This window comes from Panulirus ornatus, chromosome 11, assembly GCF_036320965.1.
Source record: "Panulirus ornatus isolate Po-2019 chromosome 11, ASM3632096v1, whole genome shotgun sequence".
In the NCBI taxonomy this organism is placed as follows: Eukaryota; Metazoa; Arthropoda; class Malacostraca; order Decapoda; family Palinuridae; genus Panulirus; species Panulirus ornatus.
Window position 1 is genome coordinate 15,498,405 of NC_092234.1, and position 23,555 is coordinate 15,521,959.

At 40.0% G+C, this 23,555-nt stretch overlaps 1 protein-coding gene across 1 annotated transcript in view; it reads right to left on the reverse strand.

Annotated features, from left to right (window-relative positions):
- The window catches only part of LOC139751311 (uncharacterized), a 147,020-nt gene continuing 123,465 nt past the window's right edge, over window positions 1-23,555 (reverse strand). The window contains exons 3-12 of the mRNA XM_071666649.1: window positions 22,832-23,080; window positions 19,780-19,970; window positions 16,423-17,770; window positions 15,983-16,181; window positions 14,494-14,636; window positions 13,484-13,619; window positions 9,840-10,054; window positions 8,456-8,635; window positions 6,726-6,994; window positions 1-5,876 (exon numbers count right to left, since the gene is read on the reverse strand). Coding sequence (XP_071522750.1) covers window positions 5,315-5,876; window positions 6,726-6,994; window positions 8,456-8,635; window positions 9,840-10,054; window positions 13,484-13,619; window positions 14,494-14,636; window positions 15,983-16,181; window positions 16,423-17,770; window positions 19,780-19,970; window positions 22,832-23,080 — 3,492 coding nt within the window. The 3' untranslated portion in view covers window positions 1-5,314. The remainder of the gene's footprint in view (window positions 5,877-6,725; window positions 6,995-8,455; window positions 8,636-9,839; window positions 10,055-13,483; window positions 13,620-14,493; window positions 14,637-15,982; window positions 16,182-16,422; window positions 17,771-19,779; window positions 19,971-22,831; window positions 23,081-23,555) is intronic.

Below are 23,555 nucleotides of genomic sequence, written 5' to 3' on the forward strand. Positions count from 1 at the left end.
TATCATAAATACATTTTACTAGCAGCTACAGCAAAAGTGGTGTCAATAAGCATGATGATATAAAAATATCTATATACACAGTGACCCAATACCCGACTGGAACTAGAATGAGACCAATCCAAAGTGTCTACCCTCAAAGCTTTGGTTCCCAGAGAACTTTGGTCAGTGGTCAGTTTTTGATATTTACACCACATGTCTGTTCTCTAAAATGTTAAAGTGTCATTTTTAAACCCTTTAGGTACAATCCTTGAGCATGATAGTATTTCCCCATGAGCACAACGGTACAACCTTCAGGGTATGATTGCCTGGCCTTCGGCCTACTTTTAATGATCAAATAAAAAACTAGGACATCGTACATCCATGGGTCACAAGTTGTTGTTGTGCTCAAAGGTCATATCATTGTGCTCAAGGGCTGTACTGTTATGCCCAAGGTTCTAGGGTCTTGGATTGGTCAAGGTATCCCCAAATGGCCCACCACTTTTGATTATAAATGATATAATATGGAATGATTAGTCCTTTTTTAGCAACACACACACACACACACACTCGCACACATTCAGGATTCTGTATGTACACTGTCACTATGTTATCTTCATTTTCACGTGGTATTTTCTTTATCATGTTTCTTAGGCTATCATCTTCTTTCATCCCAAAGTATATCACTGTCTTTTCCTTTTGTTCTAAGCGGCTTTCCAAGTATTTTGTTTTCCCATTCTATCCACATGTATTTCTCACTGCCTTTAAATTTCCTTTACTTGTCTCACTGTCTCTTTCACTGGATATTTCTTTTCTTGGTTATTTCCAGTCTCTCACTACATGATTTTCCTTCATCTTCCTTTGTCCCACTCAGAGTATTGGAATTTCTCTTTGTGTCTCACATCTGTCTTTCAGAATGTTGGTGTCTCATAAAATAATCATGTACACCAAGTACCTAATTTCTATAAATACACACACTTCCTCCCAACCCAACACAATGAAGTTCATGGCTCAGTCCCTTACATATTGAGCAGGAGAGGTTAATCACTTTCTAATTCAACTCCATTCAAGGTCAGTGAAGATGTGTCTCAAAGAGCACATCTTGAACACAAAACACCATTTCTTTGGAACAACTCCCTTGATTATTCTCAATAGCAAAATAATCAACTATTTTGTACGAGAATCTAAGGTTTGGATCAGTGAACATATACAAATGCACAGCATCAAAGCCAAGTCAACATTTTTCCTTTATGGATGTCTTTTTAACAACCACCTCCTTACTGTTAGCACTCTTTAACTTCACAAAGAGGATTATGCAAAGGATTTTCAGACATTATGAAGGCTTTCATTTCATTAAGAAACACCTGTTTCACATATCATATACAAGTATCACACACAGACATGTTCCCCATGGCCTCCTGCACATAACTGCATTAGAAATTAAACAACAGCACTTAGCATTTTTTGTCAAAAATGGAATGAAAAGAAATGATGGAAGAGAGAAAAGATCCAAGTTTTTGGGATACAGGCTTTTAGGTGCTATATGGGTTAAAAGCTTCCTGGAAAGGCAATGAAGATCAAGACTTTTAAGATGTAAAGATAAAACTTTTCAGAAATGTTGAAGAATAAGACATTCATGAAATGCTTGAAAAAAAATTAGAGATGCTAAGAAGGAAATCTCAAGACTGAAGAGAAAGGCATTCACAGAGTGAAAATTAAGAATTTTTGACAATTGCTTAAGCTGAAGTTTTTAATTACTTACTCCAGCAGCATTATAAACCATCCACTACATGTAAATCCATCACTGTATGTTGCAGATCCACCATTGCATGCTCTTATCCACCAATGCACATTGTACATTTACAGTTCATCACTGCATGTAAATCCAATACTATTTATTGTAAATCCAACACTGCACATTGTAAGTCCACCAATGCATATTCTAAATCCATCACTGCATATTGAAAATCCACCACTGCAAGCAATTATCCACCATTTCATGCTGTAAATTTACAACAGCATATAGTAAATCGATCACTGTGAATAGTAAATCTAACAAGGGATCTTATTATTTCCACTACTGCACACTGTAAATTCACCACTGCATGCTGTACAACCATCACTTCATGTCGTAAACCTAACACCGCACATCATATATCCTTCGCTGCATGTCAGCAAGTTCACCACTGCAGGATTTCTTTCAAATATGTCTTCCTTTAACACCTCAAAGCTTTTTTTTAAGGTTTATAAATATATATTGCAACTCATGCAGTCTTCTACCTTATCAGTTATTGGGTTGGATCTCATGTCATTTGTTGCCAACTTCTGAATCTGACTGTACTGATATAGCAGAATCCTTTCATTTTTTACAAGGTTTGATCATCTTTTGTGACCAATTCTGTGCTACAGTAATATTTTATGATGGCATCAAGCGCTACTACATGATGAGTCTGATATACAGATTCACTATGATCCTTGGTATTTGTAACTATTCAGAAAGATAAGCCCAGTGATTGCAAGCTATAATTTCACTTGATATTTGTTCACTAAGAATCTGTCTGTTACTCTTCCCTCAAAGTAAAGGGTGTTCCATGAAACACTGGTGTCACCCGCAGTGAAGGGGAGTTACTGGGGGCAAAATAAGAATGGGTGGAAACACTGTTTGGAAAGTATCAAAAACATTTGTAATAAGATCATGGCCAGTGGTGAAATTTTTTCTCAAGATTAAAGCCAGGTTAAGTTTCAAGTCAAACCATTTTACAAGTGGAATATATCAAGTGAAACTTAAGTCAACAGTAATGGGTCTTATGCCATTTGATTTTCTATATGCTGAGTAATAATTGTATATAGTGACATAGGAATCTGATTTAGACTCTTCAGGTTATAAACCAGGTTAAACCTTTTTATAAGGGGCCTAACTTGTGCAAACTCAAAGTTAAATATAAAAGTCTTGTGCCATTCAATTTTCCAGCTGCTGGTAAACAACTGTATAAAGTTTCGTGAGTATGTGACATACAGTTTTCAAGCTGTGACAATGGTTAAAGTGAAGGTTGTTGAATGAATATCCAACACTGACATGGAAATGCAACAAAACTAGGGGTTTAAGTGACAGTGATGACACTCGTCACTATCGCTGGTGCCTACATGTTGACAAATGGGGTAACATGAAATAACAGTAAGATTAACTGGTAGTGGAGGAACAGAATGAAAGTTATCACAGTTGCTATATGCAAATGATATTGTGCTGTTGACTGAATCACTGGAAAAGTTGATAAAATGGTTGGTAATTTTGGTGATGTATGTAATAAGAGGATGCTCAAAGTAAATGAGAGTTAAAGAAACATTCTATCTTCTGAAAACAATGGAATGTCTGTGCAATAGCAGTTTAAATAGCAAAGCTGTGTATGAGCTTAAGTGCCTGGGGCTGAAATTCTGTAAGAATGGTAGTGGGAAATCTGAATTTCACAGAAGAATCTTTCAGTCAAGAAAAATTATAACACACTGAAAGATTTAGCAAATGGAAATAATATTAGTGGAATATAAGAAGCTTGCATTCAAGAATACTTGTCCCATCTCTGATGTATAGATAAGATATTTAAGTGTACATGGTAGGGTTAGGTCAAAAAGAAGAGCAGAAGAGATAGATAACTTGTGCAGTAAAAGTGGACTTGGGAGGATAAATAATGATTGAAATTGTGAAGATACGTCTATCAATCTATCTATCTGTCTAACTATATTTCTGACGCCCCTTCCCTTCGGGAACTCCCATCAAGGGGGTGGTCACAGCAAAAGAGAAATAACCTATTTGTACTGTGTGGATGGAGTTTTACACTAATGGGACCCCATCTCTTGAACATTCTCTACAATCATACTTCTTAAATACTAAACATGTATGACGTCTGCATGTCCACTTATCCCTGTCCTGTATGACGTCTGCATGTCCACTTATCCCTGTCCTGACTTGCCTCCCTTGCATACACAATTCCACGCTTTCAAAAAGAAGCATGAGTCTAAGATAATATGGGCATGCAGTATGTATGGCAAATGTTGTATTGGTCAGTATAACATATACTAAAGTAGTGTTACGAGGAGGAGAGGTAGATCGAAAAGGAGATAGATGAACAGAGTAAGAGAATCAATTGGGGCTGAGGATATTTCTGATAATGCCAAAGGAATGATTTAGGGACGTATGCAACTGCAGCCTTTTATATATCTAAGTGCTGTGTATGGAGATGTAGGTCTCCCTTAATTAAAAAACTTATGGTGCAAAGTAAAAAGTAACACACTGGCAGGGAAGTTCATGTTTCACTTTAACAGACTGGACATGGGTCAAGGAAGTGTATGAGTTATGCAAGAAGATTTAAGTACCTGAGCCATCATGTTTCACTAACAGACTGGACATGGGTTTAGGATGTGTATGAGTTATGAGAGATGCAAGTACCTGAGCCATCCAATAATATTGGGATTGCAATTGAGGATAACTGACAGACAGATGGAGAGAGAAATAAAATATCTTTTTAGGCATGATCAGGAAATGAATCATTCAAAGTATAACTGTAATTCATTCTAAGCTGCATTTGGTCTTAACAGCATAATGGAAAAAAATCAAGAGACAAATATAAGGCATGAAAGTATAAAATGAAAAAACTCTGTTTATGGAATATAATACACTTTGTAAACTTAATCATCTAGATGCTATCTTTTGTGAAGGAAACCTACAATAGGGCTTATGAAGCTTTTGAACTTCATACCTTTGATGGTTATATCCTTATCAGTTAACATCTACATTACTCTGTCACATGCCTTTAAGCAAGAATGAAGAGCATTCAAAAGTTCCACACACATTAGTGTTACACCAAAATATAACGAACAATGTTTGCTAATCCATGCATTCCTACTAATTTCATTATATCGATAATTTGATAACATTTTAATCCTTATTCTCAACATGTTTTCATTAGTCTCTCATATTTCTTTTCAATCTTTTTTTGAGAATCAATACAAAGGACTTTCACAGATTAGATAAGGAGTATCCTTTATTTTCCACTAAACCACTAAACAGCTCCCATTGACTGCCTCCCACAACACCTTCACATTAGAGGCTACGTATTTCTCTTGCATCACTTGGCGTACTCATGACCCTCAGTGTGATGCTGCTGCTGGACTCCTGCATTAGGTGGTTTTTAGAAATACTGCGAAATCTGGGCGGCAGTTTTGGACCCTGCTCACTCTGAGTATTGAATCTTCTTCTGGGCAATACACTGCTGCCAACCACAGAATCAAGGAAGAAAATACAGCACTCTCAGTGGGCACGGTACGAAACTGCAGCCCGAAATTTTCACGTTCGCAAGAAATAACCTCTTTTAACAGTGAAAATGAGTGGGTAGTCTTGACTGACAACAACAGCCACATTCTCCTTCTTCAGGGCTTCATAGAGTGCTACCTCCACATCAGAAGACAAACCAAAGAATTTCACCTTAAACTTGGTGACAGAAGACCAGTGATTATGGAAGCAGGTACCCACATGCGTGGCAGTGTCATGGTCCAGTTCAGCATTGTTGATCCGGTAATAACAAAGGGATAGTTCACTCAGCCTGGGCAAATTGCTCACCAGCTGGTGCAGGAAGGTGATGCGACAGGGAAGAGGGCGGGACAACTTCAGACGAACCTCTCTCACCTTGTCTAGCTTGAGCACCTTCAACACACTGCATGAGCGAACCATGTTACCAATCTCATGACATGTCTTCTCATAGTGTTCAAACTTGAACTCCCAATTGACGAGAGTCAGTTCCTCTAGCTTTCTAAAGTTAGTTCCCAGGAGCTCAAAAAACCAGCATGAGGCATTGTCATCCAAGGTGACTGGCTGGGTGTGTGGAGCTGACAGATCCAGATTTTGCAAGCTAAAGAAAAAATGCAGAATTAGAAATGAGAAAACAAACTATAAATCTTGTAATTACATTTTTACTAGAAATTAATTTTAATAACTCATTTTGGTGGACTCTCAAATCCCTTTTAACATTAAAAAATTTACTCTGCATAAATACAATACTTAATGTCTGATATATCCTGCACACTAAAATTGTTGAGGGGATTTCTTGGCTCTGCGTATGGACTATTTGACTATAAATAATACAAACAACTAGACATATAGAGATGTGACAGTCATGTAATACATTATACAAAAGACAAATGTATTGCAACCTAGCCTGCTAGGAAATGATGGACTGATTAATTCAATCTATCTCTAGCTTTGTAATCTATTTCATTTCCAATTAATGGACCCAAGGTATATATGCACCTTTTGTGAAAATTTATTGTGGAACTGAGGTCCATTCAGACTAGCTCTGCGGGCAAGCAAAAGGGCAGAGATACTAAATTTCCTGCTACCCTTTAGCCTTTGACAGATTGATTATTCTATATCATACTGATTAGAAATGCTTCTGAATACATCATCCAACTGAAGAACAAAATATTTTGATACTCAAAACTGCTAAGACACAATAATGGATTAAGTTAAAAAAAAAGTACAAACTAGCAGTGTTCTGCAAACGATTAAACAAAAACAGTACCAATCTGAAATAGTGTGACAGGAATTCAGTTATGACTCATAATAATTCAAGAAAAAATCTACAAGTTGACCTAAGTTTCTACAGTATAAAAGATACCATCCATACAGAAAAGAATGTGGAGTCAGAAGAAGCCCGTGGGAGTTCATCCCATAGCACCAAGCTCATAAGTCTCTTACTCACTTGGGACAGTTCCTAAGAATTGGGAGGAGAAGATGTGCCCGTCTCAAGAACCCAGGCTGTTCCTTGAGCTTGACTTCAGAAAGCCTGAGCATCTTTATATTGGACCAATGCTGAACAGGGGCATGGATGGGCAGGAGGATGGGTGGCAGGATAGTGGGTGCTTTGGACATCCCAGAACTCACGTCTATAACACATTTGCTCAGGTTGAGGTCAATGACTTTCCAAGAACTGAGGAGATCTTTGAAGTAGAGGATTGCCATGGCTTTGTCCTAAGATAATGGAAAGAAGAAAATTACTTGGCATAAAACAGACAAAGCATTACTTAAAGCTCTCATGGTAAAAGAAACAAGAATAATGAAAAATCTTCTACAAGAACCTTATGAAAGGAAAAACAATTAAATTCTGTACCTACATATATCTAAAGAATTTTCATTTCTAATCAAGCATTAGTAAATTAAGATAAAACAGTAAGATAGCAATTTGAGATTATTCTGTAACATCAAAGAAACAGTCTTTAATATTAATATTTCATTGACTTATCAGTTGGGACATAATTATAATCTCCATCCATTTTCTCTTCATAAATCTACTTGATGGTCAATTATGATGCCAGGTCATGTTTTGTCAATATGAGTGTTCATTGCATTTTACATATATATATCTTTCCATTATAAAAACAATAATAATACTAATAATGATTAAAGCACTGACAGTCATCATCATGATTACTGTTTTCCAGTAAATATATGTCCAGCCATAGGTTCACATTATACACTGTAAATAAGTACTGTACCCTATAATGTGTCTGCTTTTGAAGTTTTTGTTTTACTTTTGAGAGAATAAAAATAATGAGGTAAAGACAGTAAATAATGTAAATAGTTAAGGGAGAGAAATCTGCTTTCATGTCAGTGAGTATAGGATGATTCTAGTTGGATATAAGGACTATCAAATGCTAAGCGATCCATCACCTTCATGAAAGAGAGGTGTAGATCCCCACAGAATAAAAGCATTATTGTATGCCATCTTCAGCTCTCCTGTCATGCAGATGAAAGGAGTTACAGTCCACTGTCTTGGTCAGACTTGGCTGGGTCCATCAGACCTCAGTGATAGGAAAAGCACCAGCAGTAATAGAGGTGACACTGCAACATTTTTCATCCAATATATTTAATGAAGTACTGCAACATTTTTCATCCAATATGTTCAATGAAGTTATGATAATCAGATGCAACATTGAGAGGCTCTACTTCAGTTGTGGAACTTGAACATGGAAGTGAGACTTGATGAAAGAAATGCTTTCTTGTAAATAATTTCCTTTTACAATTCAAAGCTTGAAGACCCCCTGTAGTGAAGCAACATAAGGGTGTTTAATCTAACAACAACAAGGCTAACGTTGTCCGTATTCTCACTTCGAACAACAGGTGAAATTATTGGCTATACGATAGTGTAGAGTCTCTTGACGTATTGTAACTTATTCCAGCTTTTTCTGTTGTTGAAACACTCTTTATGTATATCGCAACTATGATACTTTATAAATGTATTTTCTTATCATAAGATGTATCATAAATCATATAAGAATACAAATATATCAGCAAAGCATATGTTGCTTAAAATAACATTGAACATCTAAAATAAACAACCACCAACAATTTTCATCCATCATATGCACATAATCTACAAATGCCTCTCGTTTTTTATTCAGTACCACACTTGAGGTATGAGTGAGGACTCACCTGGAGTTGAAACTCCCAGTGGGCTAAGGAGAGGGACCTGAGGGTGGTGTTGTTCCTGAGGGCAGTACACGCAAGCTGGAAGGCTGTGTCTTTCATTACAACAGTGTGTGAGTCAAGCTTGACCGTTGTTAGGGACTGCGACTGACCTAGACCAATCAGAATGGGCATGTAGTCCTCAGCCTGCAAGGTGGATAAAGGCTCTTATGATGAAGGTCAACAATAACCAAGAAAGATCAGTCATAAAGACAGAGAAATATGATTCCTCAGAGAGGCTACGTAACATAAAGGGCATAGTGACAAGGTTACCCTATTTTCAGCAATCTATGTCTCATTACCCATTACTCACATTCAAAGAAATTAATGATACAAAATTGCATGCTATTTTTGGTTCTCACCTAAAACAGGAGTGTTCAGAAATAAAAAGTGAAAGCATAAATGCTAAAATTATTGCAAGTCTACCTGCTGTGGCTCCATCCTTAATACTAATGCACAGAAATGATTTACAGGTGTGGTGACTGTAACATAATAGTGTGGTGAATAGAATGCGACCCAGTGAATAGGCTTTTCTTGACAAAGATCGACGAGAGAGGCATGAAATAAGATTATCTTGAAGTGTAATCCTTGATTAAGTTTACCAGTTAAATCAAAGGGCAAGGGTTTCAAGTGCTTTCATAATCAAGGTCAAGCTCAGAAAAAGTATAACATGAAGGACCAACGATGAATGTATGGAACTACTGGAGAGGATAATAATTATTAAGGGATGAGAGAGTATGTCAGCCATGGAGATGAGAGTTTAGTGCAACTCACTTGATTACTATGCCAGTAACTAACATTTCCACTTTGAAACTGCAAATCAAACATGATCACTGAAGATAATATAGAAGTGTGTAGAATAAAAGATGCTAGAACACATGATCAAAAATCTCAGTGATACACCTTAAAGACAACAATTGTTCACAGGGAAATGAAATGGAAGAGAAGTTTCTGCCATCCAACAGGTCTAGTAATACAATGAACTTCTTTGGGTGAAAGTCTAACCAGTCATGAGCTGACCATAATAAATGTTTCAAAATTTGATGAATAAGCCACAATGTCCACACATGCAAAGGCTTCAGATTGGTGGTTCATGTGTCCCAAGCTGATGAAACAGATGATATGGCTACCTAAAATCCAAATAGGCTTATCTTTCTTCTACGAATTTTAGTTGTTTAATCTGCTTCTGTGACAAAGAAATAGTGGCCTACATAAAATCTATATGTACAATGCCTAAAATTAATGGTTATGTATCAAATGGTACACAGAGAGACTTCTTTCTTGTGGAAAAATCTGAAGAGGCATCTCCTATACCATAAGTTCATAAGATCAAAAGAGAGAGAAACTTTACCTGCTTGAGGTCAATCAACTTGAGGGTGGTAAGGTGCCTTGCCTTACGGATGGCATCACCCAGACATATGAGGTCACCAGTGTTGAGGTAGAGCCAAGGGTAGTCCAAGGTAAGGCTCTGCAAGCTACTCTCTGGCAAGGCTGAGAAAAGCTTGTGGAACATGGACTCGTGATGCTTACTGATGCACATTGGTAGAGGCAGGCGGCTCTCTCCATCTGCCAGAGACCCAAAGTATTAATTACTCTCTGTCCTGTTAATGTAGTCACTCACTTGCTTATTTACTCATTTGCTCTCTCACTACCAATATATCAAATAAAATTCTTTGTTCATCCACATACTGGGTCAATTATTCTTTACACTGATATTCTCTCCAAGCAACTATCATGAAATCTCTCTCTCTCTCTCTCTCTCTCTCTCTCTCTCTCTCTCTCTCTCTCTCTCTCTCTCTCTCTCTCAACTATTGCATTGTTTACTATGTTGTCATTCTAATCACACATTAGGTCAATCATATTCTTCATTTTTGAAGACTAAGCTAATCACTTTTTCAAAGCTAAGACATCAGGACATTTACATAATAAGTGAAATCATTCTCCTATTCCTTAACCATGTCAAGTATTTTCTGAACACTTATATGTTACTTGTTGCATACTCTAAAACACACACACACACACACACACACACACACACACACACTAACACACTTAAGACAAAGAGGAGGAGAGAATTTGGCCCTCTTAATAAGAGAAAGTCTCAAGCTTCAGGAAGTAGTGATGCATAATCCATTCAAACAGTATATAATGGGAAGAGTATATGCAGGAAAAAATTGCAAAGTTGTACTAATGATTTACAATCCTCCAAAGAATTCCAAGGAGCCAGGACATGTACAAAAAGATTTCAAAAAGAACGATTGGGATGGAACAGAAAGCAGTGAGACGAACACTCCTAGAAAATACTAAAGCTCTGATAATAGATTTCAGTTACAAAGACAGACTGAGAGACTAGATTCTCATGCAAAGTCAAGGGAAATAAGTTCTTACAATATAAAGTGGAAAATGTCTCACATCAGGATGTCAATAAACATTCAATAATCACAGGGGATGATACATCATCATTAACAGATCTTATCTTTATACATAGTAGCAACGAGATTGAGAATATCAAATATGATAAACCAATTGACCAATTGGTTAAATCATACACATGATGTCTAAGTTTAATAATATGGTAAAAAAGAACATATAAAAATCAGAGAAAAAACTAGACTCAAAGAAAAGATATCATTTTGGAAAGTTCAAAAAGCTAAACAATATGTCTGAGAACCTGAAGTGAAAAATGGAATTCTGAGGTCATGTATGGAGAGTCACTATTATGGGAAGTTCTATTGAATATGTGAAAGTACATAGGAAGGACAGAAAACAGGAAATCTGATGGTCAATAATGGTAGAAACAGGGTACTAAAAAAAAAAAAACTCTTACCCAAATCTCCTTCCGTTTCAACTGTCAAGAGGAAAGAGATGAGAAAAAAATTACCTTGCAGGATGAGAGAGAGAGAGAGAGAGAGAGAGAGAGAGAGAGAGAGAGAGAGAGAGAGAGAGAGAGAGAGAGAGAGAGAAACTGCCATGGAAATTTTACAGGTGAATGTGGATTGGCACACTTTAGCTGCAAGTAAAGGGGGAATGTTACGAAAGAGAAATATGGTTCAGTAAAGGATGTCAGAAAACAAGAGTTTATATTTGACTACATGTTCATGAGGGCATAAAAAGATCATAGAGGATTCCAGAGATAAAATTGCAGAAACTTCACAGAGGTAACCATTTTTTTTTCAAATATGAATATGGAAACAGGTCCACAACCACAGTATAGTAAGGATCAGTGTTATGGATGGTTCCATGAACTTTACAAGAAATCAAGTTGATCACCATTAGCTGCAAACAAAGAAGGAAGGGTAAAATGAGATAATTAGTTTAGTAAAAGATGTTTAAAAAGAAAACAGCTAACAGATGCACTGTGAAGATAAGAGTAGCATAACCAGCCAGCCAGCAACTGAAAGCTCTAAGACAGAAAGAACAAAGTTCAGCAATATAGGGAAAGACGAACAGATCCTTTGAAAAGAATTTTGAGGATAATCTAAAACTTTTCCATAAACTGATCATGAGCAACCTGTCAGTTAAAGAGCAATAAATTAGGCTAAGGTGTTCATAAAGAAGAATTCTATAGGATAGTGTAAAGATATGGGAGAAGCTGTAGTCCCAATACCAGTGAGATGGGGTGAGTTGGAGGTCTTGGAAAGCAGTGAAGGTGCTAGAAAAGACAAAACCAGACTATGAAAGGGCCTTGACCCATATACGTCTCATAGTCCTGGCGAAGTTTCTCCACGTGCTGAAAAAGTTTGCAGGTGCGCTTAACCGACCACTTGATATGTTGTTCACTGTGTTCCTGGAGGAGGGTACAGTACCAAAGGAGTAGAAGAGGGAGAATGTCATGCCAATCTTAAAGAAAGATCAGGAAATTGCGATGAACTATACACCAGTCTCTCTGACAAGAGTGGTCTGTGAAACATTTGAAAAGAAAGGCAAAGAAGCTACCAAAACGAGACACAACATGGATTCAGGAATGGAACTGACTGTATAGAATTGTATGAAAGTGAACTCTATTACAGGCAAATGAGAACAAGTAGACTGTGTGTTTCTTGACTTCCAGAAAGCATTTACCACTGAACCCTGTAAGAGGCTGATAAAAAAGCTGTATCTTCAGGCAGGAAAAAGGAGATTTATTCGATGGACAAAAAACTACACTAGCATATGGAACATGAGACGGAAGTAAGAGAAGCCTTCTTGAAATGGATTGGGGTCATCAATGAAATGCTGCAGAGTTTGGTTCTGGACCAATGCTCTTCTTGATCTATGTTAATAACTTGCCAGGATTGAATTCATGCTTGAATATCTTTGCAGATGAGGCTGAGATCACATTTGAAGTAAAGAATGATAAAGATTCCACTAACTTACAAGGGGATCTAGAAAAATCCAAAATGGGGTTGATACATGGCAATAAAAGTCAACCTCAATGAAGTAATAAGGATAGGATGCAGTGACAAAGGGACTTGACATGACTACGATCTTGAAAGAAATATGCAACATGAATCTGTGTATGGCAGGGATTTGAGAGTCAACAGTACTTAACCTTCACAATTCAACCTTCAGATGAACTGTGAAGGAAAAATTTGTCTGCTAGCAAACAGCAGGATCATATTTACATGCAGAGGTATGGAAATGCTCAACAAAATATTTACAACTTAATATTAGGTCAAAACTTGAATATGCTTCTTAGTTTTGGTTACTGCATGTATAGAAGCACAAAGAACTTAAAGAGAAAGTCCAAATGGTATCAGGATTAAGATAGTTGAGTTACAATGAGGGTAGATGCCATAAAAAATTTAGACCCCTATGAATGAGATAAAAGTATGAGAAGACTTGATCAGACCCTTGAAGCTTCTCAGCTAATTTGATGATGTACAGAGTGAGCAGTATTTCAAAAGATGCAAAGAGAGATATTGTACAATTGTGTTTCTCTCAGGAAATAAAATCAAATAAAAAATCAATTAAAGAGTAGATGGTGTGTCGGGAGTACATAGTAGACAGACCTACCGCCTGAGATGAAGTAATGGTACCTGGCTCTCACTTGGTACTGAACACCTGTTTGTAGGTGGTCCTGGAAGAGGTACTTAAGTTCCTGGGTTGGGTAGTGGTTTGGCAGTGCTGGTTGGTTCCTCTGGTCACACTCCTGGTGGGTACACACTAACAGTCACATACTTCACTCTCACCTTATACAGCCTGTACATTAATCCATTATTCCCAGTACATGCCATTCTTAACGAACAACCAATATCGATCTTACACCATAATAACAAACAAAATCTTATCTATAATTGAGATGAAAGCAGTGAATGTTCTTATATCAGTTAATTGTAAAGTAAGTAATAAACTGAACTATGTCTGAATCTATTGCACCAGTAACTATTATAGTCTACAGGTAATAGAACTGATGTATTAATTAAACAGAAACAAAATAAAGCAAGGGACTATACATCTACTGTATCATGAAAGACCTATATGTCTACTGTTTCATCAAGGAACTATACATCTACTATATAATCAAGGGACTATACTTCTACTGTATGATCAAGGGACTATATCTAATGTACTGTCACATGAAGCAATACACCCATTTCACACAACTCATCATCAGATCAATCTATCAGTCACTAGGACCCTCAGCTTTAGCTCGACAAGTAAAACAATCCACCTATACTTAATCTCTTAAGCATAACAATACAACCCTTGAGAAAGATGGTGTGGACCCCTGAGCACTAGTATGACCCCAGGGAATGAAGGCATTTCACTTTACACTATGTCATGTGTAAAGTCATAACATCGTGCTAAAGGATTGTTCCTTTGTGCCTGTGGGACTCACTGATGTGCTGATGGGATGAGGCATGAAGTACCTCACTTTTCACACAGACATGAAATGTCTCACTTTTCACACTTATCAATATTCAACAAGTTAAACATCTCACTCAAGAACATTAGTGAACATGTAAGTCATACAAAGGTCCAGTGGGAACCCAGATCTGGCCTTATGATGTCATATCACTAACCTGTTTCTTGAAGGCATCTTTGCTTTTCCTTTTGGCTTGCCAGGCCATCCCTACCAGGCTGGTATATAGATCTGAAGGCGTGAAGTGCACTCTACTCTGGAAGACCCCAGTTTTAGCCATCAAAGGTGCCTTGTTCATTGAGACTGTAAAGGGGTACTAGTGTTAGCAAAGATTTCCCCTGGAAACATTCAGTAAGACAGAAGTGGTCATCATTTCCTTATCACCTCAAATCCAAGTCATGCTTCCAAAAAACTTGGTAGAGAGTAAGGCATAGATATATCTTTTTTATTCATTTGTTATACTTGATCACCATTTCCTGTGTCGGCAAGGAAGCGCCAGGAAAGAGACAAAGAATGGCCCATCCACTCATATACACATATATACTTATACATAAACGCCCAGACATGCACATATACATACACATACATCTTTTGCTGAAAAAATGTGTTTGCAAAGAAATAAACACTCTCAGCACAGACATCCACAAATAACTTCCATTCTCATTTACTCTAGACACTCGCTGTTTACCAACCATCTCGCAAGTTTCATCACATCCCACCTTCACATTCATGACCCATTACAACCACCTTCCTCTCCCTCTCAAACCCATTTATACAGTTTTTGTTCCGTTCCAAGCACTATCTGTAAAACAAATATGTTTCATCCTACCTAAGACTCTTTTAGAGCATTATTTTTGATTCCTCTAATTTGTTGCCCAGCATATACAGTATCATCATATATCTTTTTCTTTTTCTTATGCTATGAAGTTCAAGATCTTTCAACCTCTCATGGTAATTTATGTGACCCAATCTCTCAAAATTACTTGAAGTACTTCTGAATTCTAACTTGCATACATCTTCCTCTGATGGTGACCATATCAATATAGAGGCAGTCAAGTTTGCCTTTTTATGTCTGTAATGAACAACTTCATCATCAGTTATCTATCTCTTGTGGTGATTGTTCTCATTATCACTCCACTCTTTATTTGAGTGGATAATAACAATGTATTCTCCATTTTATAACATTTCATTTTTGTTTACCTCTAAGACTTGAACACTATTTTCTTTACAATATTTGTCTCATGTTCACCTTTTGTTTAGTGTAAATTTTACCTCAGCTACCTCTCCATAACTTATTTACTCATTTGTTCAAAGCTCTCTTCAATGAATTCTATTAGAAGCTCTTCTGCCCATCTGTAAGTTAAGGTCCATGGAAGAGATAAAGAGAGAAAGAGTACATACTTATGAGTGCTTACAATGAGACTTTGCCAAAAAGCAGAGCCAGTATGAAATGCTCACCACATGAAAACCTCAAGTTAAGAAGAAAGAGTCATATGTATGTGAGAGAGAGAGAGAGAGAGAGAGAGAGAGAGAGAGAGAGAGAGAGAGAGAGAGAGAGAGAGAGAGAGAGAGAGAGAGAGAGAGAGAGTTAATCAAAGAGCTCAGAAACAGCAAGAACAAGTATAATAATTAAATAATAAATCACTCACCACAGAGCTTGTGAAGATTTCTGTTCTTCTTCAGGAGTTCAACCAAGCTCTTGAAGCCAGCAGGGCCATGAACCAGTCCAGTGAGTTGAAGCTCCTTCAACTTGGGGGCGCAGCGCTTGAGCCTGTCACACAGTACCTCCAGGTCTTCATCTTGCATGTCCATGTCCAGGTGAAGAATTTCCAGGTCCTCCAGTGCCTTCTGTAGGGGCAAAATGGGCCTTAGTCAGAATAAAAGGAACAAACACAGGTAACAAACGGTTTATAAGGGTCCTAGAAGGGCTTTGTCCGAGTGGATTTTATAAGATTTTGCTGAAAAATTATTGAGCAAGGAAGGATCTTATAGGTTTTACAGTTATTAGACTTTAGGTAGAATTCACTGGGATAAATCAAGCTGTGACTTATCGGGTCATGATCACAAATTCCTTCCAAGCTTCCCTTACCTTGTCCATGTGACGTGTGGCACCTTCAACAGCCTTTCTCAGGTGATAGGAGACCTTCATCTTTAGTTCCTTGATTTCTAACTCCTTCAGCTTCTTCTTGGGTAGTATCCCCTGGAGATGGGAGAAGAAGAGTTCGATCTTCTCATCAGAGAATGGCTCTCCATCTTGAGTGGCTCTGATACTGATCTTAGTGATGCTGGTATTAGACTTGAGAGCACTAAAGAAGGCAGTGTACAACTGGGGACTTGCTTCGTTGAAGGAGCTCTCCTGGTCGGGGTTGTTACTCTTAATCCGCCACACGATTTCCAAGGATTTGAGTTTCTCTAATTTCTGAAGAATGAAACTCCAACCCTCGAAGTCCACTTCGCTTGTTTGGACAATGGCATTACGACGATCCAAAAGCTTGGCTACAGCTTTGCAGTTCTCTTCAGTTGGTTCTGTCTCCCGTAGTAACATGAGCAACTCCTGATCCTTCATCTGCAGGAAGATCGGGTGCCTTCTGCCATTAAGTGCCAGATGAGCTCTCTTACCTAGGATACCCACGACAAACTTGAGGACATGCTCATGCCGATAAACTTTGGAGAACTCCCGGCACTCTCTACAGTCATTCTTATCTCGCTCAATATGGCTGGCCATGTAAAGACCAGCTAAATACTCCAGGAAAATCTTGTGGACTGGTTTCCAAAACATCTTGTGGCCAAGGACATCATTTTCACTATCATTAGACAAGAAACCAAGATGTAACAGCAAATCAGAGTTCTCTATACCTCTGATTTCTTTCCCACTAAAGCGTGTCTTTTCTGTCTTTAGAGCCTCTAAACATAACTTGCCAAAACTGAGAAATAATTCCTTATATTTTGGGGGAAAGTCTTCTGTGTTTTCATCCACACTACCTACTTTCTTGATGTTCCACTTGATGAGACACAACATGATCTTGAACATCATATCTGTGAGTTTCTCAGGAAGCTTGGCCACACCATCAGTGCCATTCAACATACAGAGCAACACACAGAAGAGCGGTCGCTCGGCCAGCTTCCTGTACTTATAGTCCTTCTCGATGATCCTCTTGAGGTTCCTCCCACACTCATCCTCATTGACCAGCTTGGAGTACTTACTGATGAACTCAAACATCTGCACCTCGCCAAAGCCATTGACTATTGTCCTCTGAGCAATAGTCTTGAGGACATCTGGCCGAGCAGTCACCACTACCTTACTGTTCTGGAAGTCCCGGTTCCCCAACAGCTTTTGGATATCCCCCTCGTCTGCCTTCTCCAGTTCGTCATAGCCATCCAAGATAAAGAGAACTTGTTTTTCGTTCTTTTTGCAGTACTCCCACACTTGCTTAAACCTGAAATATTTATCAACAATACAGAAAAAGATAATTCCCTTATCATAGATGACAGATTATTAGCAACATGAATTTTCCAGCACCTATGTAACAATAACTTTACAAACAAATTTCTACAACTGGAGCTCTTCAATCCTGTAAAATTTCATTAGAGTTGTGTTATTAAATCAGGTTATCAACACCTTAATTTCAATCCACAGAATGATATCAAAGCTAATAACTCTTCATCTCTCATCCTATTCTACATCGCCGTTTGCAAAAAAAATTTAAAATGGCGACATCTTTTAAAGATCCGTTTGTTATAAGCTTCTGTGGTTGTCTGTTACAGGGTTGAATACTTCTGTGTTTACTTTTCCGCCCTAGGATCCCCTTCTGTAAGGCTCTCAGATCATTCTGAAGCTGGGTACAAACACTGGCTAGGACCATAGGTGATGAAGTATGGTGATTCTGTGTGTATGGCTACGTGAGGTGAAAACAGGACTATTGAGGGTTAAGTGTTTTGTCTTCATTATAGAAGCTGGGCATATGGAGTCTTATGATATGCTGAATCAGCATTTGTAATGTTGAAGAGATTAGTAGTGTCCAGGATGCAAACAAGAAAGTGTAAATCACGTATGTCTGGGGAGTGTATTCTCTGCTGGGTGTACATCTTGTGGAGTGGAGCTTGAAATTAGTTGGGGGAGGGGAGGCAGTTGTTTCCTGCTTGTCTAGTCATTGAAATGTATATACCGGCATGTTTTGTTAACATCGAGCTGGTTGGGAGGGATGCATGTTAAGTACACGTTGCTGAAGTTTGAAGCATTACCCCCTTTTACTCAAAGGTTGGTGGTTGCTTATGGTTGTTTGGGTTGGACAGATCTAGAGCTATTGCAGAGAACTGAGTGGCAAGCATATTCAGATGAGATTGTTTCATTGTGTAGGTGTTGGATGTTTGTAGTTGCTACTGCTAGCCGGTGATTGTTCTGAGTACCCAGTTTTGTGTGGTTTGTAATTTTGTTATGTTTGCCTTGGACAGAGTGGATCATCAGGCAGGTGAGGAGGATAAATTGTAGAGGATACTATGAGATTCTTTTCCTTGACCAAAACGTTGGCGGTAAATGTTCTTAGGGTGCTTAGTTTGTTTATGGCCTGTATGTTGATGTTTGTGATGTGGGGAATAAATGTCACGTGTGTCATGTGTGTTACCCAATATGGTTGGAGTTCTGTTGAGTGAGAGTGGCTGACCAGTCAGGGTTACAGAAGGGTGCAGGTTGGATTCAAGTCTCCCTGAGGTGAAGAGGGTGATAGTGGATTACTGTGGTGGATGCAGATACTCTGTTCTGGATGAGCCAGTGTGTTGTAATGGTGCATGCTTGTTGTTGCCTGACTGGTAACATGGTGTTAGTGTTCATCTACATAGGAAAGGAATTCACTGGTCAGCAGGAGACAATGGAAGGTCGTGTTAGAAAAACTGAAGAGGGATGGTGAAAGAACTGCTTCCCAGGGGGTCCCACTATACAGTTTGAAGGCATCAGAGGTGAAGCCTTCATGGGTGACTTTGGCTTGGAGGCCAGCTATGAAGTTGGCTAACCTCATTATTGCATTTTTAAGGAAGGTAGGTTCAAGATCTTTGGTGTAAAGATGTGACAGGGTTCTATCAGCCACTGACACTACACTATCAAAATGTTTTCTTGACCATGGAAAAGATAGATGGATGCAAAGATAGAGCTGATTATGACTGAGAATATTTCTGACGATTGAAATAACTGGGTATAGGATCATGTGGAACTCAAATGAGGCGGGGTGAATGGAGACGATGGTTTCGCCTGACTAAAGAATGTGTACACAGTGGAACCAAAAGCACTCTTATATGCGTGGAATGGAATTAACGATGACACACAGACAGATAGATGCAAGGATCTCTCTTGGCCAAGGGTTCCAATATTGCAATGAAGAGCAGCTCATTCTTTAAGGGAAGATCTCTCTGGGACAAAAATCACTTTACAGTACTACAGGGATAAACATCTTACTTTTCCTCAAAGTGGGATGGCAGGAGCTCCTCCTTGACGTACTGTTCCAGGCTGCCCTTGAAGTCCCTCAGGAAGATAAGGAAGACGAACTTGAACTCTTGTAACGTCTTCTTGTTGGCCCAGTCGACTGCCAGCTTGAGGGCCAGCAGTGTCTTGCCCATACCTGGCTCTCCCTCCACCAGGAAGCGCGTCTGTCAAGAATCAACAGCAGCTTAGTCAGCTGTAGAGAAGGAACAGGAATTAAAGTCTGGAGAAAAGGAACAATTACCTGATTATGCTGTGGAAATGGATAAGTAACATCATACTCTGTGTGGAAGGATAATATGGATCCAAATACACAGAGAGTGGAGTATGCGGACTTGAAATTACCCTTCAAACCTGAAGAAGGTGTTGCTGATTAGTTGGTTTGGGATGTAGCTTGACACTGACAGTCCTAAAGACCCTGATATTGATGGGCCCACAGCCTAACCAACCAACCAAAGGAAATTATTTTGTTAAGTATGAGACAAAACCAAGAAAGTTACTTGGAAAGTAAATGTAAACCTGACTTAGAAAAGTGGGTTGCCAACCTGATCACTTATGAATATGGTTGCTCTCATGGACTGTCAGCTTTAAAACCTCTGAATGAGCAATTTCTTCGAATTTTCCTACCCCCTTTCCCTGCACAAAAGAAAACATTTTGAGACAGCATGAGCAATTGCATGCCCTAATCAAGGCCATCTCATTTTCAATATATGGCTGTTTAATTTGTTTATGGATGGGGTGGTTAGGGAGGTGAATGCAAGAGTCTTGGTGAGAGGGGTAAGTATGCAGTCTGTTCTGGATGAGAGGGCTTGGGAAGTGAGTCAGCTGTTGTTCACTGATGATACAGCGCTAGTGGCTGATTTGGGTGAGAAACTGCAGAGGTTGGTGATTGAGTTTGGTAAAATGTATGAAAGGAGAAAGTTGAGAGTAAATTGAATAAGAGCAAGGTTATTAGGTTCAGTAGGGTTGAGGGACAAGTTCACTGGGAGGTAAGTTTGAATGGAGAAAAACTGGAGGAGGTGAAGTGTTTTAGATATCAGGGAATGGAAATAGCAGCGGATGGAACTATGGAAGCGGAAATGAATCATAGGGTGGGGGAGGGGACAAAGGTCCTGGGAGCGTTAAAGAATGTGTGGAAGGCAAGAACATTATACCAGAGAGCAAAAATGGGTATTTTGAAGGAATAGTGGTTCCAACAATGTTATATGGTTGCGAGGCATGGGCTATAGATAGGGTTGTGCAGAGGAGGGTGGATGTGTTGGAAATGAGATGTTTGAGGACAATATGTAGTGTGAGGTGGTTTGATCGAGTAAGTAATGAAAGGGTAAGAGGGATGTGTGGTTACAAAAAGAGTGTGGTTGCGAAAGCAGAGGAGGGTGTGTTGAAATGGTTTGGACACATGGAGAGAATGAATGAGGAAAGATTGACAAAAAGGATATATGTGCCAGAAGTGGAGGGAACAAGAAGTGGGAGACCAAACTGGAGGTAGAAGGATGGAGTGAAAAAGACTTTGAGCGACTGGGGCCTGAACATACAGGAGGGTGAAAGGCGTGCAAGGAATAGAGTGAATTGGAACGATGTGGTATACCAGGGTCGACATGCCGTCAATGGATTGAACCAGGGCATGTGAAGCATCTGGGGTAAACCATGGAAAGGTCTGATCGAGTAAGTAATGAAAGGGTGAGAGAGATGTGTGGTAATTAAACGAGTGTGGTTGCAAAAGCAGAAGAGCATGTGTTGAAATGGTTTGGACACATGGAGAGAATGAGTGAGGAAAGACTGACAAAGAGGATATATGTGCCAGAGGTTGAGGGAACAAGAAGTGGGAGACCAAACTGGAGGTGGAAGGATGGAGTGAAAATGATTTTGAGCAATTGGGGCCTGAACATACAGGAGGGTGAAAGGCGTGCAAGGAATAGAGTGAATTGGAACGATGTGGTATACAGGGGTCGACATGCTGTCAATGGATTGAACCAGGGCATGTGAAGCATCTGGGGTAAGCCATGGAAAGGTCTGCAGGGCATGGCTGTGGAAAGGGAGCTGTGGTTTCAGTGCATTATACATGACAGCTAGAGACTGAGTGTGAACGAATGTGGCCTTCGTTGTCCTTTCCTGGTGCTACCTTGCACACGTGCGGGGGAGGGGGTTGTCATTTCATGTGTAGTGGGGTGGTGACGGGAATGAATAAAGGCAGCAAGTATGAATCATGTACATGTGTATATATGCATATGTCTGTGTATGTACATATATGTATACACTGAAATGTATAGGTATGTATATGTGCATGTGTGGATGTGTATGTATATACATGTGTATGTGGGAGGGTTGGGCCATTCTTTCGTCTGTTTCCTTGCACTACCTCACTAACGCGGGAGACAGCAAAAAAGTATGATAAATGAATATAAATGTATATTCTATCCCAGGACAGGCAGGAGGGAGCAGTCTACGGTACATGACGCATCGTATGATGCCTCAAGCGGTTAATGCGTTTTCCTAATACTCCCTCTCCTTCACCAGGCAAGGTGAGGACCTACCTCCTCCTCCTGCACAAGGCAGAGTGGGGACCTACCTCCTCTTCCTCCTCCTCCTCCTGCACCAGGTTGGGTGGGGAACTACCTCCTCCTTCTCCTCCTGCACTAGGCAGGGTGGGGACCTACCTCCTCCTGCACCAGGTAGGGTGGGGACCTACCTCTGGCAAGGTGGGGACCTACCTCCTCCTGCGCCAGGTAGGGTGGGGACTTACCTCTGGCAAGGTGGGGACCTACCTCCTCCTCCTCCTGCACTAGGCAGGGTGGGGACCTACCTCCTCCTGCGCCAGGTAGGGTGGAGACCTACCTCCTCTGCTTCCTGCATCAGGCAGGGTGGGGACCTACTTCCTCCTACTCCTCCTCCTGCACCAGGCAGGGTGGAAACCTACTTCCTCCTCCCCCTCCTGCACCAGGCAGGGTGGGGACCTACCTCCTCCTGCATCAGGTAGGGTGAGGACCTACCTCCTCCTCCTCCTGCACTAGGCAAGGTGGGGACTTACCTCCTCTTCCTCCTGCACCAGGTCGTGGACCAGGTTGACCCGCTGGCGGGTGGGCCGCCCCTGCTTGTCTACAGCCAGGATGCGACACTCTGTGTAGAAGTCCTCCAGGGGGATCACCTGGTGCCCCTTTAGCCACGGTAGGAAGGACGTCTTCGTCTGACGGATGTACACCGTGGATAGCTTCTTCTGCACCTCCGTCAGGAGGCTCTCCAGTCCAGAGTTCGGCTGGGGCATGCTCTCCAAGGGATGCTGCCACACAGAGAGGTGATTTAATGGCACTGGCCTTCACTAAAGTGGTGGCAAATGTATGGAGTGGAGTGTTCTAGTGGAGTCACTACACCACACACACACACACACACACACACAATTATATGACATACAGGAAAACTAACATTATTGAGGTATAAAAATTTTCACGTATTACATAGAATAAAAGTCCCATCCAAGAGGAGGATTGACTCGTCACCCTGCTAATGCCAACTCTGATGACCCCCTGGGGGCTTGAGTGTCCCTCTGCGTACCCTAAGGTCCCCTGCTGGCCCTAGTGTTCTCCTGCTGGCCATGTGTCAGCCTGCAAACCCTAGTGTTCTCCTGCAGGCCATAGTGTCCCCCTGCGGATCCTAGTGTCCTCCTTCAGACCCTAGTTTCTCTCTGCAGGCCCTAGTGTCCTCCAACAAGCCGTAGTGTCTCCTTGCGGGGCATAGTGTCCCCCTGCAGGCCCTAG